We start from the raw sequence: 25,428 nt of genomic DNA on the forward strand, positions 1-25,428 counted from the left end.
CAGGACAGGACAGGATAGGATAGGATAGGATAGGATAAGATAGGATAGGATAGGATAGGATAATAGTAGAGTAATAATAATAATAATAATAATAATAATAATAATAATAATAATAATAATAATAATATTTGGATTTGAGTACAGCAAAAACCACTGGGAACATCAGGTTGAGAAAGTTTTAGAGAATGAGAAACTCAAGATCTTGTGGGACTTTAGGATTCAGACTGACAGGCACTTGGTCCACAACACACCTGACATAACAATAGTTGAAAAGAAAAAAGTATGGTTCATTGACATTGCAATACCTGGTGATGCACGGATTGAAGATAAGCAGCAAGAAAAAATCACAAAGTACCGGGACTTGCAAATTGAAGTTGAGCGACTGTGGAAAAAGAAATCGTTTGTTGTCCCGATTGTAATTGGAGCCCTTGGAGCAATACCCAAAGGGCTACCCCGCTGTTTAGAAATTCTAAATTTGCCGGACTTGAACATTTTGACTCTACAAAAAACCACCTTACTCGGAACAGCTTACATCCTCCGACGATACCTTAACAGTTCCTAGGTCCTTGGTTAGGACTCGAGCTGCTGAGCTATTAACCAGCCTCAAAGGCTGTGAATCTCACTAAAGATTAACCAATAATAATAATAATAATTTTATTTATATACCACCCATTCTCCCGAAGGACTCAGGGCGGTGTACAGCCAGAATTAAAATACAAATATACAGATATACAATATCATAGTTAAAATTAATTAAAATCATTAAATAGTTTTGGCCGAATTTTAAAACCCAAAATTAAAACCCAATTTAAAATCATTCAATTTGACAGCCCCGCCTGTCGGAACAGTAGAGTCTTGAGGGCACAGCGAGAGTAGAGTAGAGTAGAGTAGAGTAGAGTAGAGAAGAGAAGAGAAGAGAGGATAATAGGATAGGATAGGATAGGATAGGATAGGATAGGATAGGATAGGATAGGATAGGATAGGATAGGATAGGATAGGATAGGATCTGGAAGGGACCTTGGAGGTCTTCTAGTCCAACCCCCTGCTTAGGCAGGAAACTCTACACCACTTCAGACAAATGGTTATCTAATCTCTTCTTAAACACTTCCAGTGTTGGAGCATTCACAACTTCTGGAGGCAAGTAGTTCCGCTGATTAATTGTTCTCACTGTCTTCATTCTTGCCAATGCCATGGCGATGAACAGATCATTAAGAAGGTATTGGGCTGTGCAGAAATGGACAGACTTACATTGAAGATCAGACAGAAAGAAGATACAGAATACTATCAAAACACGGAATTTATTTGATCTTCTTTCTTTTCTTTTCTGTTTGGTTTTTCTTTCTTCTTCTACATGTTCTACTTTTTTCTTTTTGGTCTGCATTAGTTTTTATCTTTTTAATTATATTTTTAATAAAATGCTTGACTAATCAATCAGCCCAGTTTTAATAATGGAGGAATACTAATTACATCTTCCATGTAGATATGATTAGCAAAGTTCTGATATGCAGGTTTTAAATAATAATTAAGATGAAAAGGGGAATCAGGAAGCTACATTTCTCAGTGGAAGAGAGGTGGGGGGGAAGGGGGGGGAAGGGGGTAAAAATAAGGAATACCATTTGTATTGTTAAGCAAACAAAATAACCCAGACAACACGATGTAAATAAATGTAATCGTAGAAAATTAATAAAACTTTATTTCTTTATTTTTTTAAAAAAAACAGTTTTTCTGAACATGGTCAATCATGCCACCATCTGGGAGCAGTGGTGTTATCAAAATGCAAAAGGTTTAATTAATAAGTAACTGCAACGTAACCCATATTTTTAGCGCCGTAAACTCCATTGCCTTAGTAAGAATGAAGAATATTTTGCTGTTTTTCTGCTCTTTTTGAGATAAAGAGCGCTGGCCTAGCAGCTGAACCATTTTCCCTTATATCAACAGGTATATAAGATTATATTATAAAAGATATAATTTCAATCCGTTTACCTAATCTATCATGCTTGGTAGTCAACGCAGGAAAGATTCTGAAAGAAACCGGCTCCTATTTTATTTGTTCCTATTTCTATACCGTCCTTCTCCAAATAGGACTCAGTAATTACTGAGCCAGTAATGCTGGTAGAATCATGGTTTTTATAGGGAAGACAACCAACTTAGTGTAGCATAAGGTGCTGTCCTAGAACCCAGGCGACAGTAAGTTCTAGTTCCACCTTAGGCACAAAAGGCAGCTCGGTGACTTTGAGCCAATCAGCAGGAGACGGTGAGCTCTAGTCCCTCCTTATTCATGAAATCCAACTGGGTGATTTTGAGCCAATCACTAGGAGATCCCGAGTTCTAGTTCCATGTTAGGAATGAAAACTGGTTGAGTAACTTTAAGCCAATCACCAGGAGTCTGTGAGTTCTAGTCCTGTCTTAGGCACAAAAGCTGGCTGGGTGACTTTGGGCCAGTCAGCAGGAGATGGTGAGTTCTAGTCCCGCCTTAGGCATGAAAGCCGATTGGGGTGACTTTGGGCCAATCACCAGGAGACTTTGAGTTCTAGTCCTGTTTTAGGCATGAAAGCCAGCTGGGTGACTTTGGGCCAATCACCAGGAGACTGTGAGTTCTAGTTCCACCTCAGGCATGAAAGCTGACTGGGTGACTTTGGGCCAATCACCAGGAGACTGTGAGTTCTAGTTCCACCTCAGGCATGAAAGCTGACTGGGTGACTTTGGACCAATCACCAGGAGGTGGTGAATTCTAGTCCTGTTTTAGGCATGAAAACCAGCTGGGTGACTTTGGGCCAATCACTAGGAGACTGTGAGTTCTAGTCCTGCTTTTAAGAAAGTTATAAATGGATTAGGAGATCATTGGAATTTGGAAAATTTGTACTGCTGATGTAGGATTTGGGGGAAAAAAACCAAGCATATAATTAAATAACATACCATGGGAAACAACTGAAAAAGAACTAAATCCATAATGTATGATGAACTGAGGTTCTCTGAATGTTGAGAATGAACACTAGAGGGGACTAAAGGATTACTAGGCAGAATTTAAAAAAAATATGGTAAGTGAATCTTTCAACTAAGGTTTTAAAATGATCAACGGTGGTACAATTTTTGAGCTGCTTCAAAAGCGGTTTGAAAAGTGGACACCAAGATTAACCCTAGACTAGACCAACTAAGCTATTGCTTAGCGCATTGTAAGCCGCCCTGAGTCTCCGGAGAAGGGCGGCATATAAATCAAAAATAAAAAAAAAAAATCAAGCTGTAAACAACTCCCTTATCAAGGAATTATCAACTCAGGCAAACAAATAATAAACAGCAGTCTAATCAAGGAAGCACTAAGGACTTCGTAGAAGTGCAGATTGTTTTGCAGGAAAGCAAATTCAATATTTTAGAAGACATTTGTTGAGATAAAGTGCAGGTAGTCCTCAACTTATGACCACAATTGAACCCAACGTTTATGTTGCTAAGTGTGAGTTAGGGTTTTAGAGTTAAGAGTCAGAGTTTTGATTAAGTGAGTTTTGCCCCATTGTGTGACTTCTTTTCTTGCCACTTTTTTTTTTTAAATTTGATTTATATGCCGCCCTTCTCCGGAGACTCAGGACGGCTTACAATGCGCTAAGCAATAGCCTTCATCCTTTTGTATATTTATACAAAGTCAGCTTATTGCCCCCACAAACCGGGTCCTCAATTTACCTACCTTAAAAAGGATGGAAGGCTGAGTCAACCTTGAGCCTGGCGAGATTCGAACCTGCAGTAATTGCAGGCAGCTGGTCTTAATAACAGGGTGCTTTAGACCACTGTACTACCAAGGCTCTTGTTAACCGAATCACTGCAGCTGTTAAATTAGTAACACGGTTGTTAAGTGAATCTTGGTTCCACCCCATTGATTTCGCTTGTCAGAAGGTCGCAGAAGGGGATTGCGTGACCCAGGGATGCTACGGCCATCATAAATGTCAATGAGTCAGTATTAAAAATCCAAATGTAAATCATGTGACTAGTGGGGGTTTCAAATTTTTTTACTACCGGTGGGCGTGGCTTGGTGGACGTGGCTTGGTGGGCGTGGCACGGGAAGAATAAGAATAAGAATAAGAATAATTTTATTTCTATACCGCCCTTCTCCCGAAGGACTCAGGGCGGTGTACAGCCTATTAAAAGCACAAAACAAACATCAATTAAAATAATTTAAAATTATTAAATAATTCGGCTCAATTTAAAATCCCCAATTTAAAATTATTATGTTGATAGCCCGGCCTGGCGGAACAACAGGGTCTTGAGTGCACAGCGAAATACCCGGAGGTCAGAGATCTTAGGTCAGAGGTCAGAGATCTTACGCACTTCCGGGGGCAGTTCATTCCACAGGGCTCCCACAGAGAAGGCCCTCCCCCTGGGTAGGGGGATACCATAAAATCTCCATTCCCTCCCCACTCCAGGGGAAGGTTACTGGTTCTGTGGGCGTGGCTTGGTGGGTGTGGCTTGGTGGGTGTGGCAGGGGAAGGATACTGTAAAATCTCCATTCCCACCTCACTCCAGGGGAAGGTTACTGCAAAATCCCCACTTCCTCCCGATCAGCTGGGACTCGGGAGGCAGAGAATAGATGGGGGTGGAGGCCAGTTAGAATTTTTATTACCGGTTCTCCGAACTACTCCAAATTTCCGCTACCGGTTCTCCAGAACTGGTCAGAACCTGCTGAAACCCACCTCTGTACGTGGCCCTGGGGATGCTGCCACAGTCATAACTGTGAAAAATGGTCATAAGTTCCATTTTTCAAACGGTCCCTATAAAGCCTTAGTAAGACCACACCTAGAGTACTGCATCCAGTGTTGGTCACCACATTACAAAAAAGATGTTGAGAAGAGCAACTAAGATGATTAAAGGCCTGGAGACTAAAACATATGAAGAACGGTTGCAGGATTTGGGTTTGGCCAGTCTAGAGAAAAGAAGGACCAAGGGGGATGTCAGCACTTCAAGCTGCATTTTCTCTAGTGCTGACATAAGAAGGAGAAGTGGAGGCGTCTGGAAAGGGACATTTGACTTTTCACCTACTTATTTTCCCTGGAGATAATATCCCCTAGGAGATGGGATGGGAGGGGGGAAATTCCTTTGAGCTGGAGCAGTAGATTAGGGGTAGAGTGACTTGGAAGATGGCCAATGAGTGCAGAGGAATGGGGAATGGAAAGGGAGGGTTTTGGGTCTGGAAGTCAGAGTTGGCTGCGATGGAGTCGGAGTTATAATGTCGTGCTTAATAAATGGGAGTTTTTCTTCAAAGACTTTGTTTGAAATGCAATTTATTTGAGACGACCTCAAAACCTAACAGGGGACATAATAGCAGTACTCCAGTGTTTGAGGGGCTGCCACAAAGAGGAGGGGGTTAATTAATTTTCCAAAGCACCTGAAGGCAGGACAAAGAACAATGGATGGTAACTAATCCAGGAGAGAAATTTCCTGACAGTGAGGACAATTAATCAGTGGAACGACTTGCCTCCAGAAGTTGTAGATGCTCCAATTTGAAGCCTTAAAAGCTGGTCTCAAATGGTATTGGGCTTCCTGCCTGAGCAGGGGGTTGGACTAGAAGACCTCCAAGGACCCTTCAAACTCTGTTATTCTGATTTTTTTCCCCCAAAATGATTTTAAACTGCCGGGAAATACGATATGTAAGGGTTTTAACTTAGTCAAATATTTCCCGACAGCACAAAAATTACTTTCCGATCATGGAAACGGTTACAAATCTTTGGACTTCCTCCTCAGTCTTTTTTAGATCCATGGACTGAAATATTTGTTTGCTAAATATTTCCTTTCTTGTGAGGCAGGTCTTGGACAGCTCGTGTCGGTGGGGTGGGGTGTGTGGAGAAGATGATGCGGTGAATCACGACACCCTAGTTTGAATGTCTTCTCGGCCAAGGATTTAGCCGAATGCTTCGTTCGTCTTTTCTTTTAAAGTACAGAATAACTGAGTTAGAAAGGACTTTGGAAGTCTACTCCAGCCCCTTCTTTTAGCAGGAGACAGAATACAATTATTCTGGACAAATGGCTGTCCAATCTCTTCTTTTAAACCACCAGTGATGGAGCACCCACGACTTCTGAAAGGAAGTTATTCCACTGATTTGTTTTCACTGCCAGGAAATTTGTTCTTAGTTCTAGGTTAGATGTCTCCTTGATAAGTTCCCATCGCTTAGTTATTCTCCTGCCTTCTGGTGCTTTGGAGAATAGGTTGACCCCTGGCAGCTTCAGCTGGTTCGGACGGGTTCGGATGCTAATTTTATATCTGGAGCTAAGTTTACATCTGATGCTAATTTAATATCTGGTTCGCCGAACCGGTAGTTGCTAATTTTATATCTGGTTCGCCGAACCGGTAGTTGCTAATTTTATATCTGGTTCGCCGAACTGGTAGTTGCTAATTTTATATCTGGTTCGCCGAACCGGACTGCCTGGCCCCTCCCACCCTGCCTCTCCCCTCCCAGGAGTCTCAACGCAGCCCATTTTGGATGCTGGGTAAGTGCAGGGCCCGTACTGAGGCTCTGGGAGGGTGAAAAACAGGCCTCTTCCAGGAAGTTCTGGAAGTCCGAAAACGGGCCCGTTTCCGGCCTCTGGAGGGCCTCCGGAGGGCCTCCGGAGCCCAGAGGAGGCCGTTTTCGCCCTCCTGGAGGCTCGATATAAGCCTCTGGAGCCTGGGGAGGGCGAAAATGCCCCATTGCTACGGTGCAGGAGGCCGAGTAGGCCACGCTCACTATTGCCAGCAACCAGGCAGAGAAGCGGTTGCTAAAATTTTTGAATCCCACCCCTGGGGAGCCCTCAAATATTGGTACACTGCTATCATGTCCCCGTCCTCCCCCCCCCAGTTCTTATTTTCTTTAAACTAGATCAGGAGTAAGCAACCTGCAGCTCTGGAGCCGCAATGTAGCTCTTTCACCCCTCTGCTGTGGCTCCCTGTCACTCAAAATATGTGTCACAACCACCAATGTGCGACACCCACCAGCACGCGATTTATTGAGCTTTTCAGATGCAAGAAAAGAAAAGTTTCAGAAGAAAACAGAACGTTTAATTCAACTACATATGCTTAGTTTTGTGGCCGCTCAAGAAATAGTCAGGCACGGGAAGAGTTTTGTGGCTCCCGGTGTTTTCTTTTCTGTGGGAAACGGGTCCAAATGGCTCTGTGAGTGTTTAAGGTTGCAGACTCCTAAACTAGACATACTCAATTCCTGCAGCCCTTTTTCATATGTTTCAGCCTTCAGTTCCCTAATCATCTTTGTTGCTCTTCTCTGCACTCTTTCCAGAGTCCCCGCATCTTTTTTGTATCGTGGTGACTCAGCTATTGCTGAGCACATTGTAAGCCGCCCTGAGTCTTCGGAGAAGGGCGGCATATAAATCAAATTAAAAAAAAAAATCCCTTGTGGGATGGAGTCTGGACAATTGAATGGAGCTGAGTGTTTACTGGCCGGATGCCCTTCCTTGTCGCCAATGAGGAGTTTTGTTCGGCATATATATCCTCATTATGCCCAGAGAGAGAAATATCCGCCTCTACCTAGGTTCGAACTCACAGCCTCCTGATTGTGAAGCGAGAGCTCCACCTCTAGGCCACTGCATTACACATCTAGGTAAAAGAAATATATATTTTTTCCATTTTGGCCCTGTAATCTTGATGCACTCGGTATGGAATTGAATCTGTTTCAGTGCTATATAGAAATAGATGGGACCAATTTATCCCCAAGTGACTTGAAGGATGTGATCTCATGCATGCGATCCTGCGTGACACTGGCAATCTTTCTGCTTTTTTTCTTTTTCTTTCTTTCTTCAAACCCTTTCACTACGAATCGGTCAGATCTTTGTGATTTGATTGATGTGGCTGCACGCGCTTGTGTAACCGATGAGTTTGCCCTCTGCCTGACCCTTTCCTGCATGTTCTTGTACCTTTAGCAAACCTCCAAGTGGCCTCAATGAGGCCGCTAAAAGAACGCAAATGACCAGCTGTTTGCAAGGAGTGTAAATCCTTCCATTCCCCGCCATTCAGTCAGAGCTGAAGAAGCTTCTTGGATGAGAAGCGAAACTTCTTCAAAAGAAAAAACAAGAAAGTCCAGTTGCCTTTTAAAAAAGCACCTCTGGGAGTCCTCACAGTTATTGTTCTTGTGCCAGGAAGTTCAAAGCCAGAGAGGGCATAAAACCCGGGGACTCACTGCATCTTGCCCCCTTTTCTGTTCAGGAACTCAAACCATGTGATCCTGTCCACCATTAAACCATCTTTCCAAGCAGTCTCCATGTTTCCAGTGTATTTTTCCCCACTTGGAGCTGAACCCAGAAGGATATTTCTTCCTACACATGAAACAGATGTGAAACAAACATCTTTAAAGACAAAAAAAAAAAATACCCCAAGGAACTCCAGTTGCCCCTTGAAAGAACATCCTTGGGAATCACCCATCTTAAAATTGCTTTGATTGAGAAACATGGATGTATTGTAAACGATCATGCAAACAAATCTCTGGAATTTTAACGGCAGGTCCTTTGTGTAGAATAATTTCAAGACGCGAGCGGACCAGGGCGCTCATACATAATAGAAGGATACAGCTAAAGGTACAAGAACATGCAGGAAAGGGTCAGGCAGAGGGCAAACTCATCGGTTACACAAGCGCGTGCAGCCACATCAATCAAATCACAAAGATCTGACCGATTCGTAGTGAAAGGGTTTGAAGAAAGTGTCTTCTTTGTCCTTAATCTTTAGTGTTAAGCTATCCATTACCGGACAATCTAATATTTTTTTAATTATATTTTCATCTGTAGGAGTTTCCTCATTTTTCCAGTGTTATGCAAATACAATTCACGCTGTTGCTGTCAAAACATGTAATATTAAATATACATTCCCTTTATCATATTTTTCTGGCAATATACCTAATCAAAAGATTTCTGGCTTTAAAATCTATGTGTTGCTTTATCATTTTCTCTAACCATGTATGTATTTTCGTCCAATTTTTGTTTTGCCTTTGGACATGTCTACCACATATGATAATACGAGATCGGTATCTGTTTACTAAATACTTATACCCTGTTTCCCCCCAAAATAAGACCTCTCCTGATAATAAGCCCAATCAGGCTTTTGAGTGCATGGCAATAAGGCCAAGTGCTTATTTCAGGATTCAAAAAAATATAAGACAGGCTCTTATTTTTGGGGAAACACGGTCGATACAGATGATAGATAAATAGTAAGATGGATAGATAGATAGATAGATAGATAGATAGATAGATAGATAGATAGAAAGACGGATAGATAGATGATAGATAGATAGACAGACAGATAGATACAGATAGAGATAAATAGATAGAGATAGATTAGATATAGATAAATAGTAAGACGGATAGATAGATGATAGATAGATAGATAGATAGATAGATAGATAGATAGATAGATAGACGGATAAATAGATAGATAGATAAACAGATAGATACAGATAGAGATAAATAGAGAGAGATAGATTAGATATAGATAAATAGTAAGACGGATAGATAGATGATAGATAAATAGTAAGACAGATAGATAGATAGATAGATAGATAGATAGATAGATAGATAGATAGATAGATAGTAAGACGGATAGATAGATAGATAGATAGATAGATAGATAGATAGATAGATAAACAGATAGATACAGATAGAGATAAATAGAGAGAGATAGATTAGATATAGATAAATAGTAAGACGGATAGATAGATGATAGATAAATAGTAAGACAGATAGATAGATAGATAGATAGATAGATAGATAGATAGATAGATAGATAGATAGATATAGAGATAAATAGATAGAGATAGATACCCTGTTTCTCCCATGGCAATAAGGCCAAGCTCTTACTTCAGGGTTCAAAAAAAATATAAGACAGGGTCTTATTTTCAGGGAAACACGGTAACATTTTTTTTCAAATGAATCATTTTAGTAATTCAAATTGGTAAGGCGAATTATTTTTTTAAAAAAGAAAAATTAAAAACCATGATCTCCGGAAACACGTATCAAAATTGCAGCCCTGTTGCTGTCTTTCTTTTCCCTTAAAAAGCTTTCCCGATAACCAAAACACTCATGAAGAAGACCATCACGAAAAAGATCCACATGAAAAAACGGTCCATCACTTTTGCGACTTTTTTCCATTCCATGCCTTTGGCGTGGTTGGCTTTGTGGCGCCTCACGCAATTGGCGATATATTCAATATTTTTGACCAACGCCCAGTAACATGAGCAGCAGGCAACCGCGTCCCGTATCCCGAGTCCATTTGCCTCGTTCTCTCCATCCATTGGCTTCTTGAGGGGGTCCTGGTCCCTGATGCCCCCCTTAGGAAGGGCCTTCCTTCTCTCTTCACATCCATCTTGCTCTGTTGGACTTGTGCATGCTGGTTGTGACGCCGAGTCCTGCTCTCCCTCACACTGCAAGCTGGTGCAGTTTTCACCCACATCGTACACAAAAAATATCTTGGACATATAATCCAGAATGATCACTCTTGCCCACTGTGGGACGGGCTTGGCTCCCGAGCCACAATAATGAATATTCATTATAATGATGGTCAACGCCGTCGATGCAGTGATCATTGTCATGGTGGCAATGTAATATTTCCCTAGGATATAAAAATTAGAGCCACAAAAAAAGAACAAGTGAAATATGGGTCGTCCCCCACATAGGACCACAATTGAGCCCCAAATTTCTGTCACTACGTGAGATATTCGTTAAGCGAGGTTTGCCCCGTCTTACGACTTTTCTCGCCATCTTTGTTAAGCGAATTGCCGCCGTTGTTCAATTAGGAACACGGTTGTTAAGCAAATCTGGTTTTCCCCGTTGAGTCTGTTTGCTTGCCAGAAGGTCGCATGCACAGTGGTTAAAAAACACATTACTTCCTGGTTAAAACCAGGAAGTAATGATACCCGGGCAGGTGGGTGGAGCATCACTCCGCCATCACTACCGGTTCTCCAAACCACCAGCCACGATCGTTACCGTATCGCCCGATCTGGTCCCAATTGGGAGCATTTCACCCCCGAGACAGGGTCTTATTTTCGGGGAAACATAGTATATAAATAGATGCAAATACCTACCTATCAAAGGTACGTTGTCCGAAGGTGGCATGCTTTCCGCAACCATGAGCTGGAAGACAGTTAGAGAAAGCAGCACCGTAACTCCGAGGGATACTTTCTCTCCAGAGTCCGCAGGAAGGTAGAATCCCAGTGGAGCCAGGAATGATATCAGGAGACAAGGAAGCAGCAGGTTAAAAATATAGAAAGAGGACTTCCTTTTCAAGATGAGAGTGAAGGTAACATCTGGATAAGGCTCAGAGCAACAACCATAAGTAATCACGTTCTTAACCGCTGGCATGCCGTGGATCTCCCACTCCACGTCTTCTATGAGGTCCGAGAGGTCACCTGAGTCTAACATGGTGAAGATGTCCACTTGATTCCCGTTGTAAGTCCAAGAGCCGAAGGTCAGATTGCACTGCTGGCTATCGAAGGGAAAGTAGGATACGTCCACCACGCAGGAGCTTTTCGTGATGGCTGGCGAGTCCCAAGTGATCTTCCCGTCGTATCTCAAGACAATATTGGTGTTCACCGGTTCAGAAAAGTCATCATCAGCCCTAAAACAAAAAGGCAGAAGGACACACAGCAACAAATGCTGATGTTATCAAGAGTGGAATTATCTTGGCTATGAGGGTTGCCTCTCAAGGGGTCTAGCACAACTCGCCGCGGGACAATTCAACGTTGTATTAAGCATTTCATTCACTTACTTTTTATTATTGGGGACCACATTTTGGTCGAAATTATTGTTAACTCATGTGTTTCTGGATTGAGGAGTGGTGCGGTAGCCTAGAGGTGGAGCTCTCGCCTCACAATCAGGAGGCTGTGAGTTCGATCCTAGGTAGAGGCAGATATTTCTTTCTCTGGGCACAATGAGAATACAGTATATCTGCTGAACAAAACTCCGCATTGGCAACAGGTACGGCATCCGGCCATTAAAACATTCTCCTAGTTACATTCAGTTGCCCAGACTCCACCCCGCAAGGGATTATGGGATCGTTAAAAGAAGATGATGATGATAATGATGATTTTTGGATTGATTTTATTTTATTTTTATTGGCCACCGTTCCATTCATATTAATTCAAATTGAATGAGCAAGGGAGAATCCAGTCAAAAATACTTCAACTGTCTTCGATCGTTTGCAGGGACTGGCTTTTTGCAAATTCTTTTCGCTTCTCAGGAGGGTCTCTGAGCTTCTTGCACCAAAATTAATTACCGAGTTCTTGTGGGGGGGGGTAAGCTTTGAAAAGATAACTCTCACACGAGGTGGGGAATCGCTCCTTTCATTTCTGCAAACTGCTGAGCAAATAATCCAGACAAGACTTACTTGTTGTAGAGTACAATGTCTGGTCTCCATACCAGATTGCTGGGGATCCGGATGGAGTCTAATCCATCGTATCTGTCTTTGTCCCACTTCAGATAGGCATCGTGCCATGTCTGGCGGATCCAGAGGTAGACTGTCAAAATTTGGTTTCTCTCATCCTAGAAGATAATGACAGCCTTAACTTGGGAACATTGGAAGGTGTCTTTCTGACCTGCCAGTACTTAAGATAAAGATAAAGGTTCTCCTCGCACATATGTGCTAGTCGTTCCCAACTCTAGGGGGCAGTGCTCCTCTCCGTTTCAAAGCCAAAGAGCCAGCGCTGTCCAAAGACTTCTCCGTGGTCATGTGGCCGGCATGACTCAACACCAAAGGCACACGGAACGCTGTTCCCTTCCCACCAAAGGTGGTCCCTATTTTTCTACTTGCATTTTTTACCTGCTTTCAAACTGCTAGGTTGGCAGAAGCTGGGACAAGTCACGGGAGCTCACCCCGTTACGCGGCAGTAGGGATTCGAACCGCTGAACTGCCGACCTTTCGATCGACAAGCTCAGCATCTTAGCCACTCAGCTACCGCATCTCTAAATAAAAACAATCCATGTCTCCCTTGGCTTATTAATAGGTATAATTTATTAGACATCAAATGTATTGCAGACCAAACAATGTCTGATACCAGTTTAGACTGCTGGTTCATCTATTTTAAGTATTATCTATGGTCAATCCATCATTCCAGATTTCCTGATGATTTCTATCCCTTCAAATTCTCTCTTATAGAGTGGTCAATGCCTGGAATGCACTACCGGACTCTGTGGTCTCATCCCCAAACCCCCAAAACTTTAACCTTAGACTGTCTACTGTTGACCTCACCCCATTCCTAAGAGGTCTGTAAGGGGCGTGTATAAGCGCACCAGCGTGCCTTCCGTCCCTGTCTTAATGTTCCCTTTATAGTATTCATTTTATATATTCAATTCATGTTTATAACTATATATATTATTTAATACGTACTTGAAAAATAAATAAATAAAATAAATATGAAGAACGGTTGCAGGAACTGGGAATGTCTAGTTTAATGAAAAGAAGGACTAGGGGAGACATGATAGCAGTGTTCCAGCATCTCAGGGGCTGCCACAAAGAAGAAGGAGTCAAGCTATTCTCCAAAGCACCTGAAGGCAGGACAAGAAGCAACGGATGGAAACTCATCAAGGAGAGAAGCAACTAAGGAGAAATTTCCTGACAGTGAAAACAATTAATCAGTGGAACAACTTGCCTCCAGAAGTTGTGAGTGGAAGGTTTTAAGAGATTGGACAACCATTGGTCTGAAATGGTATATAGCCGTGATGGCAAAACTATGGCACGCGTGCCACAGGTGGCACATGGAGCCATATCAGTGGGCACGCGAGTTCAGCTCCAGCATGCATGCGCGTGCCAGCCAGCTGATTTTCGGGCCTTCTGGGTCCACCGGAAGTCGGGAAGCACGCTGTTTCCGGCCTTCGGAGGGCCTCTGAGGGGGTGGGGAAGGCCTCTAGGAGCCTGGGGAGGGTGAAAACAGCCTTCCCCAACCTCCCAGAGGCCCTCCGGTGGCCAAAAATGGCCCATTTGCCGACTTTCCGTGGGACCGGAAGGCCCGTTTTTTGCTCTTCAGAGCCTTCCTAGGAGCCTGGGGAGGGCGAAAAATGGGCCTACTCGGCCCACCATCGCATGCCAAAAGCGGGGGTCACATATGGGTGTGGGCACGTGCACGAACCCCCTACTACCCCCGCTTTTGGCACATGATGGCAAAAAGGTTAGCCATCACTGGTATATAGGTTTTCTGCCTGAGCAGAGGGTTGGACTAAAAGACCTCCAAAGTCCCTTCCAACTCTGTTATTCTGTATATAAACTGTCCAACGTTTATTATTCTGCCTACATTATTTCGATGCTTACCATATCTTTAATTTGGGAAAGCGTGATCTGAAGGGTAACATTCAGCACCATATCTGTATCTTCAACAGGCCGGAGAGCATTGGAGTAGCCTTCAAACAGCTCATTAAACAGCATCTGAGCATATTTTCCTTGGGCTGCGTCAATGTCTGGGGGGGAACCAAATTTAAAATTGTTCAGAATAGACGTTTGAAAAAAAGACATGTGCAAACAGTTGTTGCGTTCGGGGGGAATCGACCGGCAACAAGAGGGAAAGATTCAGGTAATCCTCAATTTACGACCGTACTTCCCGCATCTCCGTGCTCACGGGATCCAAATTCAGACGTTCAGCAATTGGCTCGTATTTATGACCGTTGCAGCATGGGGTCATGTGATCTGCTTTTGTGACCTTCTTACAAAGAAAGTCAATGGGGGAAGTTTAACAGCTGCTCCAATTCACTTAACAATGGGTGGCAATGAAATGCATTTAACTTAACAACTGCACCAATTTTTCTTAACGGCAAGAAAGCTCGTGAAATTGGAGCAGAACTCACTTAAGAAGTGTTTCACTTAGCAACATAAAATGTTGGGCTCCAATTGGGGTCGTAACTGTACGATCCCAATTGGTGACTACCTGTTCCTTCTGGAAGCTGCGATTCCCACTGAGCTATAAAAGCAGGGGTGAAATCCAGCAGGTTCTGACAGGTTCGGGAGAACTGGTAGCGGAAATTTTGAGTAGTTCGGAGAACCGGCAAATACCACCTCTGGCTGGCCCCAGAGTGGGGTGGGAATGGGGATTTTGCAATATCCTTCCCCCAGGAGTGGAGAGGGAATGGAGATTTTGCAATATCCTTTCCCCCAGGAGTGGGGAGGGAAGGAGTATTTTGCAATATCCTTCCCCCAGGAGTGGGGAGGGTAATGGGGATTTTGCAATATCCTTCCCCCAGGAGTGGGGAGGGAATGGGGATTTTGCAATATCTTTCCTCCAGGAGTGGGGAGGGAATGGGGATTTTGCAATATCCTTCCCCCAGGAGTGGGGAGGATAATGGGGATTTTGCAATATCCTTCCCCCAGGAGTGGGGAGGGAATGGGGATTTTGCAATATCCTTCCCCCAGGAGTGGGGAGGGAATGGGGATTTTGCAATATCCTTCCCCCAGGAGTGGGGAGGGAATGGGGATTTTGCAATATCTTTCCTCCAGGAGTGGGGAGGGAATGGGGATTTTGCAATATCCTTCCCCCAGGAGTGGGGAGGATAATGGGGATTTTGCAATATCCTTCCCCCAGGAGTGGGGAGGGAATGGGGATTTTGCAATATCCTTCCCCCAGGAGTGGGGAGGGAATGGGGATTTTGCAATATCCTTCCCCTGCCATGCCCACCTAGCCATGCCCACCAAGCCAGTAGGGAAAAATTTTGAATTTCACTCCCTGCTATAAAAGAAATGATAGCACTGCAGGGAATCAATTTGTTGCTATAACTTTTCTCCCTGACATTTCCTACTTACCTTGAAGCCTTCCTGCCGAGAAAACCACGAGCGAGAAAATGCTAATCACCCTCATTGCAGAGACAGACAAATTACAAACGCTTTACCCATGAAAAAGATTCATTATTCCGCCTTGCAAACCCTTGGACAGGCAACCGCAGCCCGTTTCCCAGGTTGTTTGTAAACCAGATTGGTCGGTCTTCCCCGTAGAATTGCTTTTTTTGGTCTTGCGACCTTGCTCCCTCGTGCCAGGTAACTTGAGAATTAGCTACCAAAGGAACAAAGAGAAGGGGTACCGGGATGAAACCAGCCGACGACATGGAGTTCAAGCTGAGCGCTCACATTTCTTCTAGGTTCCTAGAATTACATGCGTGCACTCTCCCGTGGAAGCAGTCCACAAAGTTGCTATATACCTCTTCACAGTGCTTTACACCTTTCTCTAAGCGGTTTAGAGTCGGCCTCTTGCCCCCAGCAATCTGGGTCCTCATTTTACCCACCTCAGAAGGATGGAAGGCTGAGTCAACACCTTGAGCGGGTGAGAATCAAACTGCAGGCAGGCAGCAGACGTAGCCTGCATTACTGTCTATGGAGATTCTCAGACATCCAAGTCATGGTTGTCCCAAAGGTGCTTTTCAAGAGGCAACTGGACTTTGTTTTTTCTTTGAAGATGTTTCACTTCTCCTCCAAGAAGCTTCTTCACAGCTTGCAGACAGCTGGACATTTGTATTTTTACCAGGTCATTAAGGTCACCTGGAGTTTTTATGTGTCAAGGTCACCTGAGTGATGCAAATGGGTGTGGAACCTTCTTGGAACTGTTGAAAGGACTGACCTGTAGATTGGAGATAGATGATGTTGTATATTGGATATCTCTAATCTACAACACAGTCCTTTCAACAGTTCCAAGATGGTTCCACACCCATTTACACCACTCAGGTGACCCTGGTAACACATAAATCTCCAGGTGACCTTAATCTCCAGCTGTCTGCAAGCTGAAGAAGCTTCTTGGGGAAGAGAAACATCAAAGAAAAAAAACAGGAAGTCCAGTTGCCTCTTGGAAAAAAGCACCACTTGAGTATCTCCATAAATCTTAGTAGCTGCCAAACTGAATCTATGTGTAAGAATATAGTTTTCCTGTGCTATCCATGTCCGTCTTCCATTTCAGTTTCAAGGCATGGAGATGAATGAACCACAGAGAATCCAAAGGGAGATGATGAGAAAAGTTTAATTTTATATATTGAGCAATAAACCGAGATAGCGACAAGAGTGAAAAGCTTTAGAAAATAAATTCTCGATGCCATTGAAGTTTTATATACTTTATTCAGCGTTACAAAATCCATTTGTAGCAAAGAAGAAAATAGTTCACACATTCATTAGGCAACATTAAAATGCAGATTCTGCAAGGACAATATCCTAAATACGTTTGGGTTCTATCTATAGTTAATACATCATATAAAATACAATAAGCTAGTCGTTTCCCTTCTCAAGTTAAGGAACCAAAAGGACATTATTCCTTCTGCCGAGAGGAATACAGTAGTGCTTTCTTGGGCAATGTAAGAGCATTATGAAAATACTGCACCTGAGCTCAGTAAATGCATACATCCCACCCACCCCCCACCCCCCATTCCTTAGCTAGTCTTCATGGTTACATGGCTTTTCCCTAGGAAATTTTTAAAAAGTTATGCGGCAGCCACAGCAAAGGGGTGAATTTCAGCACAGCGTCCAAAATTTCAGACCCAAAGTCCGGCTCTATTGTTTCAATATGAAATAGAGAGTTATGACTGTTGCAAAAAAAAACAGTCTCCCTAGAAAACATCCATTTATGAAACAATTGATTCCAAGATACCATCCCCCCCCCCACCTTGGAATGTTGCAATTATTAATCAAAGAATTAAGCACAGTCCGTAGTAAGACTGACTTTGTAGGAAAGCCAAAGCATCAGTATAATTTTGGCTTTTTTAAAAAAGGCTTTTTGAAGTTGGCCATTAACTCCTGGGTCTTCCAGGAAGTGGCCTGCATGGCCATCGGGCCAAATGGAGAATCACCCTCTCTGGGAAGCGACAGCGCACTGCAGTCGTGAGAGAGCCCAGCCAAAAAGAATGTATGCGGTACCGTTGCGCGGGGAGATCGAGTCTTCTTAGAGCACCGTGGAACACTTCCAAGAATCGCCGTTTGCACAGTAGATGCCAGTCGCTATATAAGAAGAGAGGCCCTTCGCCGCGAGGTCTCACCGCCAAATAATTTTTGAGTGCCAGAACGGGACAAAGCGACGGTTGCTCGGTGGATCTTAACCAGTACGTGATGCGCCCTGCGCCCATCTCAGGAGCCGCTATATTAAGGCCGACGCGGTCTTCCTCCATTTCGATATCGTCCAAGCAAAGCAGTTCCGGATGGAAAGTTGTACAGGTCTTAGCCACTATTTCTTTAGGCCGCAGGGCTGCGTGGAAAGACAGTAAAAACACCGCTCGAAACATAAGGCATTCGTAGAAACAGACGCAGACTCTTTCGAGGGCTCCCAGCAACGACTCCAGGGTATCCATGCTCAGCGGGATCGGAGGTTCTCGCTGCCACTGCATGCAGACGATCATGTGGGAGGTGAACAAGTCCTGAAGCGGATCCTGGAAATTGAAAGTCTGGGATAGGTAGGAAAGGCCAGACAGGTAGGTCAGTATTTGGGCTGCGGCGACACCCTCCGAATCCAGAGACAGCAGGAAGCCTCTGAACTGGTGTCCTGGGATGGGCCAAGCCGAGGGGAACCGGACGGTTGCTCGATAGGCAATGAAAAGCATCAAGCCCCAGTTGTACGCTTTCCAAATCGTGGGGTGCCCTGACCGCTCGAGGAGGCGCAAGGCCTGTATAGACCACTGGCCTACAGGATGGGGTGCAAAGCCATCGGGGGCTTGGTCTCCAGTACCCCATTCCCCTGGAAAGAAGCAAAAAAAGAAAGAATCAGCAACTATTCACAAGTAGCAACATTTTTTAAAAAAAAGCCTAGAAACAGAGGGATTTGCAATGTTGGCTCTAACAAGCTGGTCCACAAACACTTTATAATAGTTTTAAATGGGAGTAAGGCACTTTGGCAGCCATGCCCACAATCGCTCCTTACCTATTGCTAGCCTAGGAATTTTTTTTTGTCTAAATAAAGTAATACAATAGCCCATGCTTTACAGCCCTCTCTAAGCTGTTTACAATCAGCCTCTTGCCCCCAACAATCTGGGTCCTCATTTTACCCACCTTGGAAGGATGGAAGGCGGAGTCAAGCTATTAAAAGAAATATTTCCTGCATCCCCTAAAATTAGAACTCAACTCTCCCCTCCATTGCACCTCAGTTGCAAAACCATTTTTTTTTATTTTGTCAAGCATATATAAGATTACATATAAAAGTATAAACATGATTGTGAGTACAAGCTGGTGGGTTTATGCACGCCCCTTACAGACCTCTTAGGAATGGGGTGGGGTCAGCAGTAGACAGTCTTAGGTTAAAATTTTGGGGATGAAACCACAAAGGCAGGTAGTGCATTCTAGGCATTCACCACTCTGTTGCTGAAGTCGCATTTTCTGCAATCAAGCTTGGAGCTGTTCACTTTAAGTTTGTATCTATTGTGTAATTGTGTGTTGTTGTGGTTGAAGCTAATGGGCCATTAACGGGCCATTTCCAAATAACATTTCCATACAATGCAGCACAGTAAGCTTTAAAGCAGGGGTCTCCAACCTTGGCAACTTTAAGCCTGGCAGTTGGGAGTTGAAGTCTGCCAGGCTTAAAGTTTGCAAGGTTGGAGACCCCTGCTTTAAAGCTTACTGCGATGGGGAAAAAGGGGGGGAAAAACAGCAGGGAAAGTCCATGCGGTAGGAACAATGCTCCTCAACAAGCAATCGTTGGGTCATGTTCCTCTCAAAGCAGCCAAGACCCACTAATAGCTTTTAAATTGCTTTAAGTTAATTTATATGCCGCCTTGTAAGCGAGAGGGGGCAGCGTATAAATTTAATAAGTATAATTTATCTCCCTTTTGGTCGCCCAACTCCAGAGGGAGATCTGAAAGCCCATAGAGGCATTGCTGGAGGGAGGGGGGAATCTTAGGCAGGAGGAAGAATTGCACTTCCCAATGGGACTTTTTCCCACCGAATTGCGAATGATCTCCTGGGTCGGCAGCCGAACAAATAAATAGAATTCTTTATTGGCCAAGTGTGTGATTGGACACACAAGGAATTTGTATTTGGGGCATAAACTCTCAGCGTACATAAAAGATACATTAGTCAAAAATCATAAGGTACAACACTTAATGATAGTCATAGGGTACAAAAGAGGAGCGAGAAATTATATATATATATATATATATATATATATATATATATATATATATATATATATATATATATATTTGTCTTAAGTTTTCGCGGGTGGGCATATGCAAAAAATTAAAATCTTGGGTGTTTGCCCACCTCATTGTAAATAAGTTGGTTAAAATATTTAAAATCCTGGTTAAAATCCCAGCTTAAAATCTTCTAAAAATCCTTACAGAGCACAATTTAAGCTGGGATTTTAACCAGGATTTTAAATATTTTAACCAACTTATTTACAATGAGGTGGGCAAACACCCAAGATTTTAATTTATATATACCTATATATATATATTCCATATATATGGAAAAATAATTTAAAAAGAGGGTTTTAATTGCGACAAATTGCGTTATCTTCACATATATACACACACACCACCACCAGATCACAAACAGCACATTCAGACAACCAAAAGGATCCCCGCGATCTTCTGGCGGCGTGAGAAAGCGCGGACAGCAGAAAAGCCACGTGCGTATTCCTCCAGCCCTCGGTGCGCAAGCGCAGAAGAGGGGAGGGAGAAAAAAACAGGCAAACCGCTTCGCGCATGCGTCCGCTTTAAAAAAAAAACACTCATCGTTCGCTCTCAGCACGCATGCTCGTAACTTTAAAAAAAAAAAACCGAGGGAAAATGGTCCCTTCCCCTCGGCACGCGCCGCTTTCTGCGCATGCCCAAAAGAGAACCGAACCGTTTTTCCCGCAACTTACCGGCGTCGGGGAGACCTCTCGTTTCCTCAGCGTGAGGTAAATCCTCAGCTTCTTCTAAGCCGCCTTCCGACGTCTCCGCGAAGGAAGTAAAGGCTCGGTCAAGCGAGTCGACGGACGAAGCCTCGTCCGGCGTGCCGGGAGGAGCGGAGAGCGCTTCCCGCAGGAATCCGAAGGCCGGCTCCCCGGCGAGGAGCAGCAATATGTCCCAGAAGCAGCAATTGAGGTCTTCGGGCCTGGAAACGAAGGGGCTGAAGCGGTTCATTTTCAGACCGGGCGACTCCGAACCGAGCAGCAATCTCGACTCCGACTGAGGTGATTTGCGAGGCGCGAGTGCGGCCTTTTTATAGGCAAAGAGGGAGGGAGGGCTCCCCTGGGAGCAGCCAATGAGCGACCGGGCGAATCCTTTGCGCGTTGTGATTGGCTCCTCTTTTAAATGGACATGCCACGTGGTTTGGGTCGGCTTAGAGGCGCGAAATTCAAAACAGTTCAAGGCTAATTTGCGGCTTCTTTAGATAAGAGGCTGACCTCCGGCCATCTAATTAAAGATTAGGAATGCTGATAGCACAACTGTTGAAATAAGCTCTGCTTGGTAGGATTGCACGGAGAGCTCTTGCTTAAAGAGTCCCAGCTGACTAAATGGTTAAAAGCAAGCAGACAAATGTTATTTAAAACATTTTTTAATGTTTTTTTAAAAGTATCACCAAAGGCCCTTGTGGGGAAAAAAATGGAGCCCAAGTTAACTTGGTTATAGGCCTCTAAAGGTATTTTCTCCTCCAAATTTTGCTTGGGTGAGAAATTGGAGAATTCATTTGTAGTTCATTCTTCAGAGCTTGAAGAAGCTTCTTGGATGAGGAGCAAAATGTCTTCAAAGAAAAACCAGAAAGTCCAGTTGCCTCCTGAAAAAGCACCTTTGAGACAACCATGACCTGGATGACTGAGAATCTCCATGGTCATTTAGGTATGTCTACAGAGCTGAAGAACCTTCTCGGATGAGAAGAGGAACATCTTCAAAGAAAAACCAGAAAGTCTTGAAAAAGCACCTTTGGGATGAACTGGACCAATGTTTAATTATATTATCTGAAGCTTTTTGGGGCTTCATTTTATATAGGGATTCTTGATCATCCAGGTCATGGTTGTCCTAAAGTTGATTCCCCCCATCTCCCCTAAAAAAAAAAATAGCAACTGGATTTTATTGAATTCAAAGTCCAGTTGGAAAAGGCATCTTTGGATTTAGGCTTCAATATTAGCTTTTTAATAAAGATGTTATTAGCATTTTAGCACCATAATCTAAGTTCAAGAAAACATTTTTTTTTTTTGTTCTGAGCTCAGGCCATTTGTATTTAGTATGTGAGAACTAATCTTTTCAGCAGCTGAACAATAAAGAGTGTATTCTGGAAGTCCTTGAATACACATGCAAGTGTTAAGAAAGATACAAAAGAAAAAATATACACTGGTAAGTTTTAAGAAAGATACAAAAGAAAATACACTGGCAACTTTTAAGATACAAATCCAGCTGGGGAAGAGTAATGTAACCCATAAATTTGCCACTTGTTAACACTTAATCAGTGTTTACTGTGTTTCAATTCTATGTGTAATCAATGATTTCTGTTTGATTATTGCTTTCTGATGTATCACATATACTGAATGTATCATTGGTTTCTGTACCCTCCCCTTTTAATAAACACTTTTTTGCTTTGGCTGAAGTACTTATATTTCAAGTATATTCAAGTATATTTGTATTGTTGGATAAGGACAAAAAAACCTACCACTTTTGCCAAAGGTAATAAGTATTGTTTTTCTCCCAAATTCAGGGAAATAAATTCCATTAGATTCCATGCAACTCTGGGTGCCTGAATTTCTAAGGAATAATTGGACTGGATGTTATTTGAAGCTAGCCCAATGTGATCAGTTAAGCATAGTTTATGATTCACTTTAGTTAAGGCTTAAGACTAAGAATGGACAAATCTTAGTTCTAGTGTTGTCTTTGGCACAGAAATCAGTTGCGTTATTTTGGGTCATTCATTCTCTTTTAGATCTGGAAAGAAGGCAAAATCCCTTCTGCCAAACATAATTGGATGGGTTTGTTAAACTAAATTAAAAAATCCACTTTCCTGGAAATTAAGAACTACACACATTTTTAGGATTCAGTGACAGAGTAACTTCTGAGTAAACACAAGTAGCAATCAGCTTCATAAAAAATATGAAACTGCCTGTTTTCCTCTAGAAAGCACTGTCCTGCTGCTGCTACTTTTCCTGACCATGCATTGTTTCAATTTGGAAGAATTGCTTGAAATAAATTGCCTGGTTCAATTAAATTTAAAATATATTGATAAGAAGAAAAGTGTTTGGTTTCTCTTCAAGACAGTTTGAGTGAAGTACTTTTTTTTTTTTTAATTTTCTTTGGAGTGGCAGGTGTTTCCGGTATAAAAAGAAAAACATCTTTGTGGTTACCCAGTTTCCTTTAGTCTGTGTGCCATCAAGTTCACCAATCAGCTTCTTTTGCACTAGATTGCAGCACCATGTTTCATTAAACATTTACCTACTTTTTTTTAAAAAAAATCCCTATTGTTTTATTTCTACCTGCCAGACTTTAAATTATTTGTCTTTTAACATGTTTTTTTTTTTAATTGTAAAGTAAAACCACTCAGATTTTATTTCCAAAAAACAGTATATTGGCAAAAAGGTATATTTTACATCCATTGTTAAACACGATCAGCTGGGCTATTAAAGAGAGAACTAAGATGTACAGTTGTCCTTGATTTACAACAGTTCATTTACTGACCATTCAAAGTTATCACTGTTTCACTAACTTTAACTGCAGTGATTCCTTTAACAACTGAGGCATGAAAGGTCCTGCAACGGGGCAAAATTCACTTAACAGTCGTTTTGCTTAGCAACAGAAATTTTGGACTCAATTGTGGTCATAAGTTGTGGACTACCTGTATTTAGATTTACCTATGATGCCTGAAAGTGCAAGCGTTTGTGTCCAACACAGGCAAGATAACTTTTTTTATATTGGGTTAATTCAAAAATAATAGTGTTCTTAGTTTGTGAAAAGAAAGCTCAGTCAAATATCAAACTTCATGTACTTAATGTTAATAATGAAATTCCATCCTGGTTATAGGAAAAAATAACTAATTCTCATAAAGTGAATACTTAGCCTACCACAGAAGAAAATGTTTTGGATTCTAAAATGAAATGTAAATATTTCTGTTTGACTAGACTAAAATAATAAAATAGGAAAACAATACCAGATCTATAAAAATATCACAGAATCAAGATCAAGTTGCCATATTCTCTGGAACTCTAGTTATTAAATGATAGGAGAATGTAGACCTAATATTAAAGGCTAAAGTTTTAAGGTAATTAGAAAGATGTCATTTTAACATAAATCTCTGGGAGCACAAGATGAAATTGAGTAGGAACCTTTTGACTAGGCCATGTGATAGGCTGTAATTAGGAAGAGAATTAAGAAACTAATGTTTGGGCCAAATAGACTTAGATTAACTTCTGCTAATTATTAAACTGTTAACATTGCCATTAAATGCTATAGCCTATTAATTTCTGCTTATTGTACAATAGAATAAAGTTCAGTCTTACTTAAATGATGGCAATTCAATTTACTGTACCCTTTAATAAAATGCTCACAAGTCAACTCTTTTCCCAGTTCTGGAGGCATAAGGTAGCTACATTCCCTTCATTTTTGTGGTGCATTGTATAAAAACAATTTGCATTTGCTTGGGGATGATTGAGGCAAGGGCACAGGCAGGAGAGAAGGATTAAGCTGTTTGCAATTTACAAATGGGTCATGAGGCTAATTCCATTGATAGATTAGGCTGATTTCTGTTGATAAGATTGCCTTATAACAGTGTAACTAGGTGTAAAGGCATGTGATTACAAATATCAATCATCATTATAAATTAGCATTGCATTAGCAAGGGGCTCTCTTCATGAAACTTAATATTTTCATTTCCTAAATGTGCTTTATCTGCAATCCCAATTCAGGATTCACTTGGGTGATTTTTTTTGTTAAATACATATGAACTAATAATAAGCATCAAACACAGCAGAACCTACCTACTTCTACGTAAACATGCGTGGGATTTTGCTATAGGTAGATGATGGTAAACCAGTTGTGCATTTTTCTTCATATGTCAGTGAGTAAACTTTGGCTTAAAAACATAGTTAATACTAACAGAAACAAAACAGCAAAAATATTAATGTAGCTTCCTCTTGTGTTTGTTATTTCTAGAATAGAAAAGCTATTAGCTGTGGCATCGACTGGATTTTTTTTGTATTTTGTATTTTTTTTAAAAGTAACTTTTCAAATGATAAATCATTTAAATTCTGTGAAGTAAGATGCAGTTTAAAATTACTTTGTGGTATTCCTGCAGAAGTCTTCATGTTGGATTATAATAAACATAAAATCTACCCTGAACAGAATGTTTACATCTGTTGTTATTGAGGCTCAAGAGAGTCATTTTTAAAAAATAAAGATTAATTACATCACATTCCTGTGTAGAAAATTTGTAAAACCAAGCTTATTGAAACTTTGTTTTAGGAACCAAGCCAATGCTTATTCATTGTGGAATGAAATGATTATATTCAGAACTTAATAAAAACCAATCATACCTTAAGACTTCTAAATTATTTTTGTTCAAAGCATTCATTATCT

General features: G+C 42.0%; 1 protein-coding gene across 1 annotated transcript; it reads right to left on the reverse strand.

The window, feature by feature from the left end:
- Window positions 1-10,004: 10,004 nt before the first annotated feature.
- Window positions 10,005-21,015, reverse strand: CHRNA9 (cholinergic receptor nicotinic alpha 9 subunit). The gene is made up of 7 exons (XM_070948931.1): window positions 20,754-21,015; window positions 17,822-18,632; window positions 15,734-15,783; window positions 14,255-14,400; window positions 12,338-12,492; window positions 11,037-11,569; window positions 10,005-10,564 (listed from the first exon to the last, which is right to left on the reverse strand). Exons 1-7 carry the CDS (start codon window positions 21,013-21,015, stop codon window positions 10,005-10,007), a joined length of 2,517 nt encoding a protein of 838 aa, XP_070805032.1.
- Window positions 21,016-25,428: the final 4,413 nt, after the last annotated feature.

The sequence above is a fragment of the Pituophis catenifer genome, unplaced genomic scaffold (assembly GCF_029215685.1).
Source record: "Pituophis catenifer annectens isolate HBS135680 unplaced genomic scaffold, rPitCat1.0.hap2 SCAF_8, whole genome shotgun sequence".
Lineage (NCBI taxonomy): Eukaryota > Metazoa > Chordata > Lepidosauria > Squamata > Colubridae > Pituophis > Pituophis catenifer.

Coding starts and splice junctions, on each gene's coding strand:
- CHRNA9 (XM_070948931.1), bottom strand. CDS start 21,015: ATGAACCGCTTCAGCCCCTTCGTTTCCAGGCCCGAAGACCTCAATTGC. Junction 14,401..15,733: donor CTCGGCAGGAAGGCTTCAAG/GTAAGTAGGAAA, acceptor GTTCCCCCCCAG/ACATTGACGCAGCCCAAGGA. Junction 10,565..11,036: donor GGACAACGTACCTTTGATAG/GTAGGTATTTGC, acceptor TTTATATCCTAG/GGAAATATTACATTGCCACC.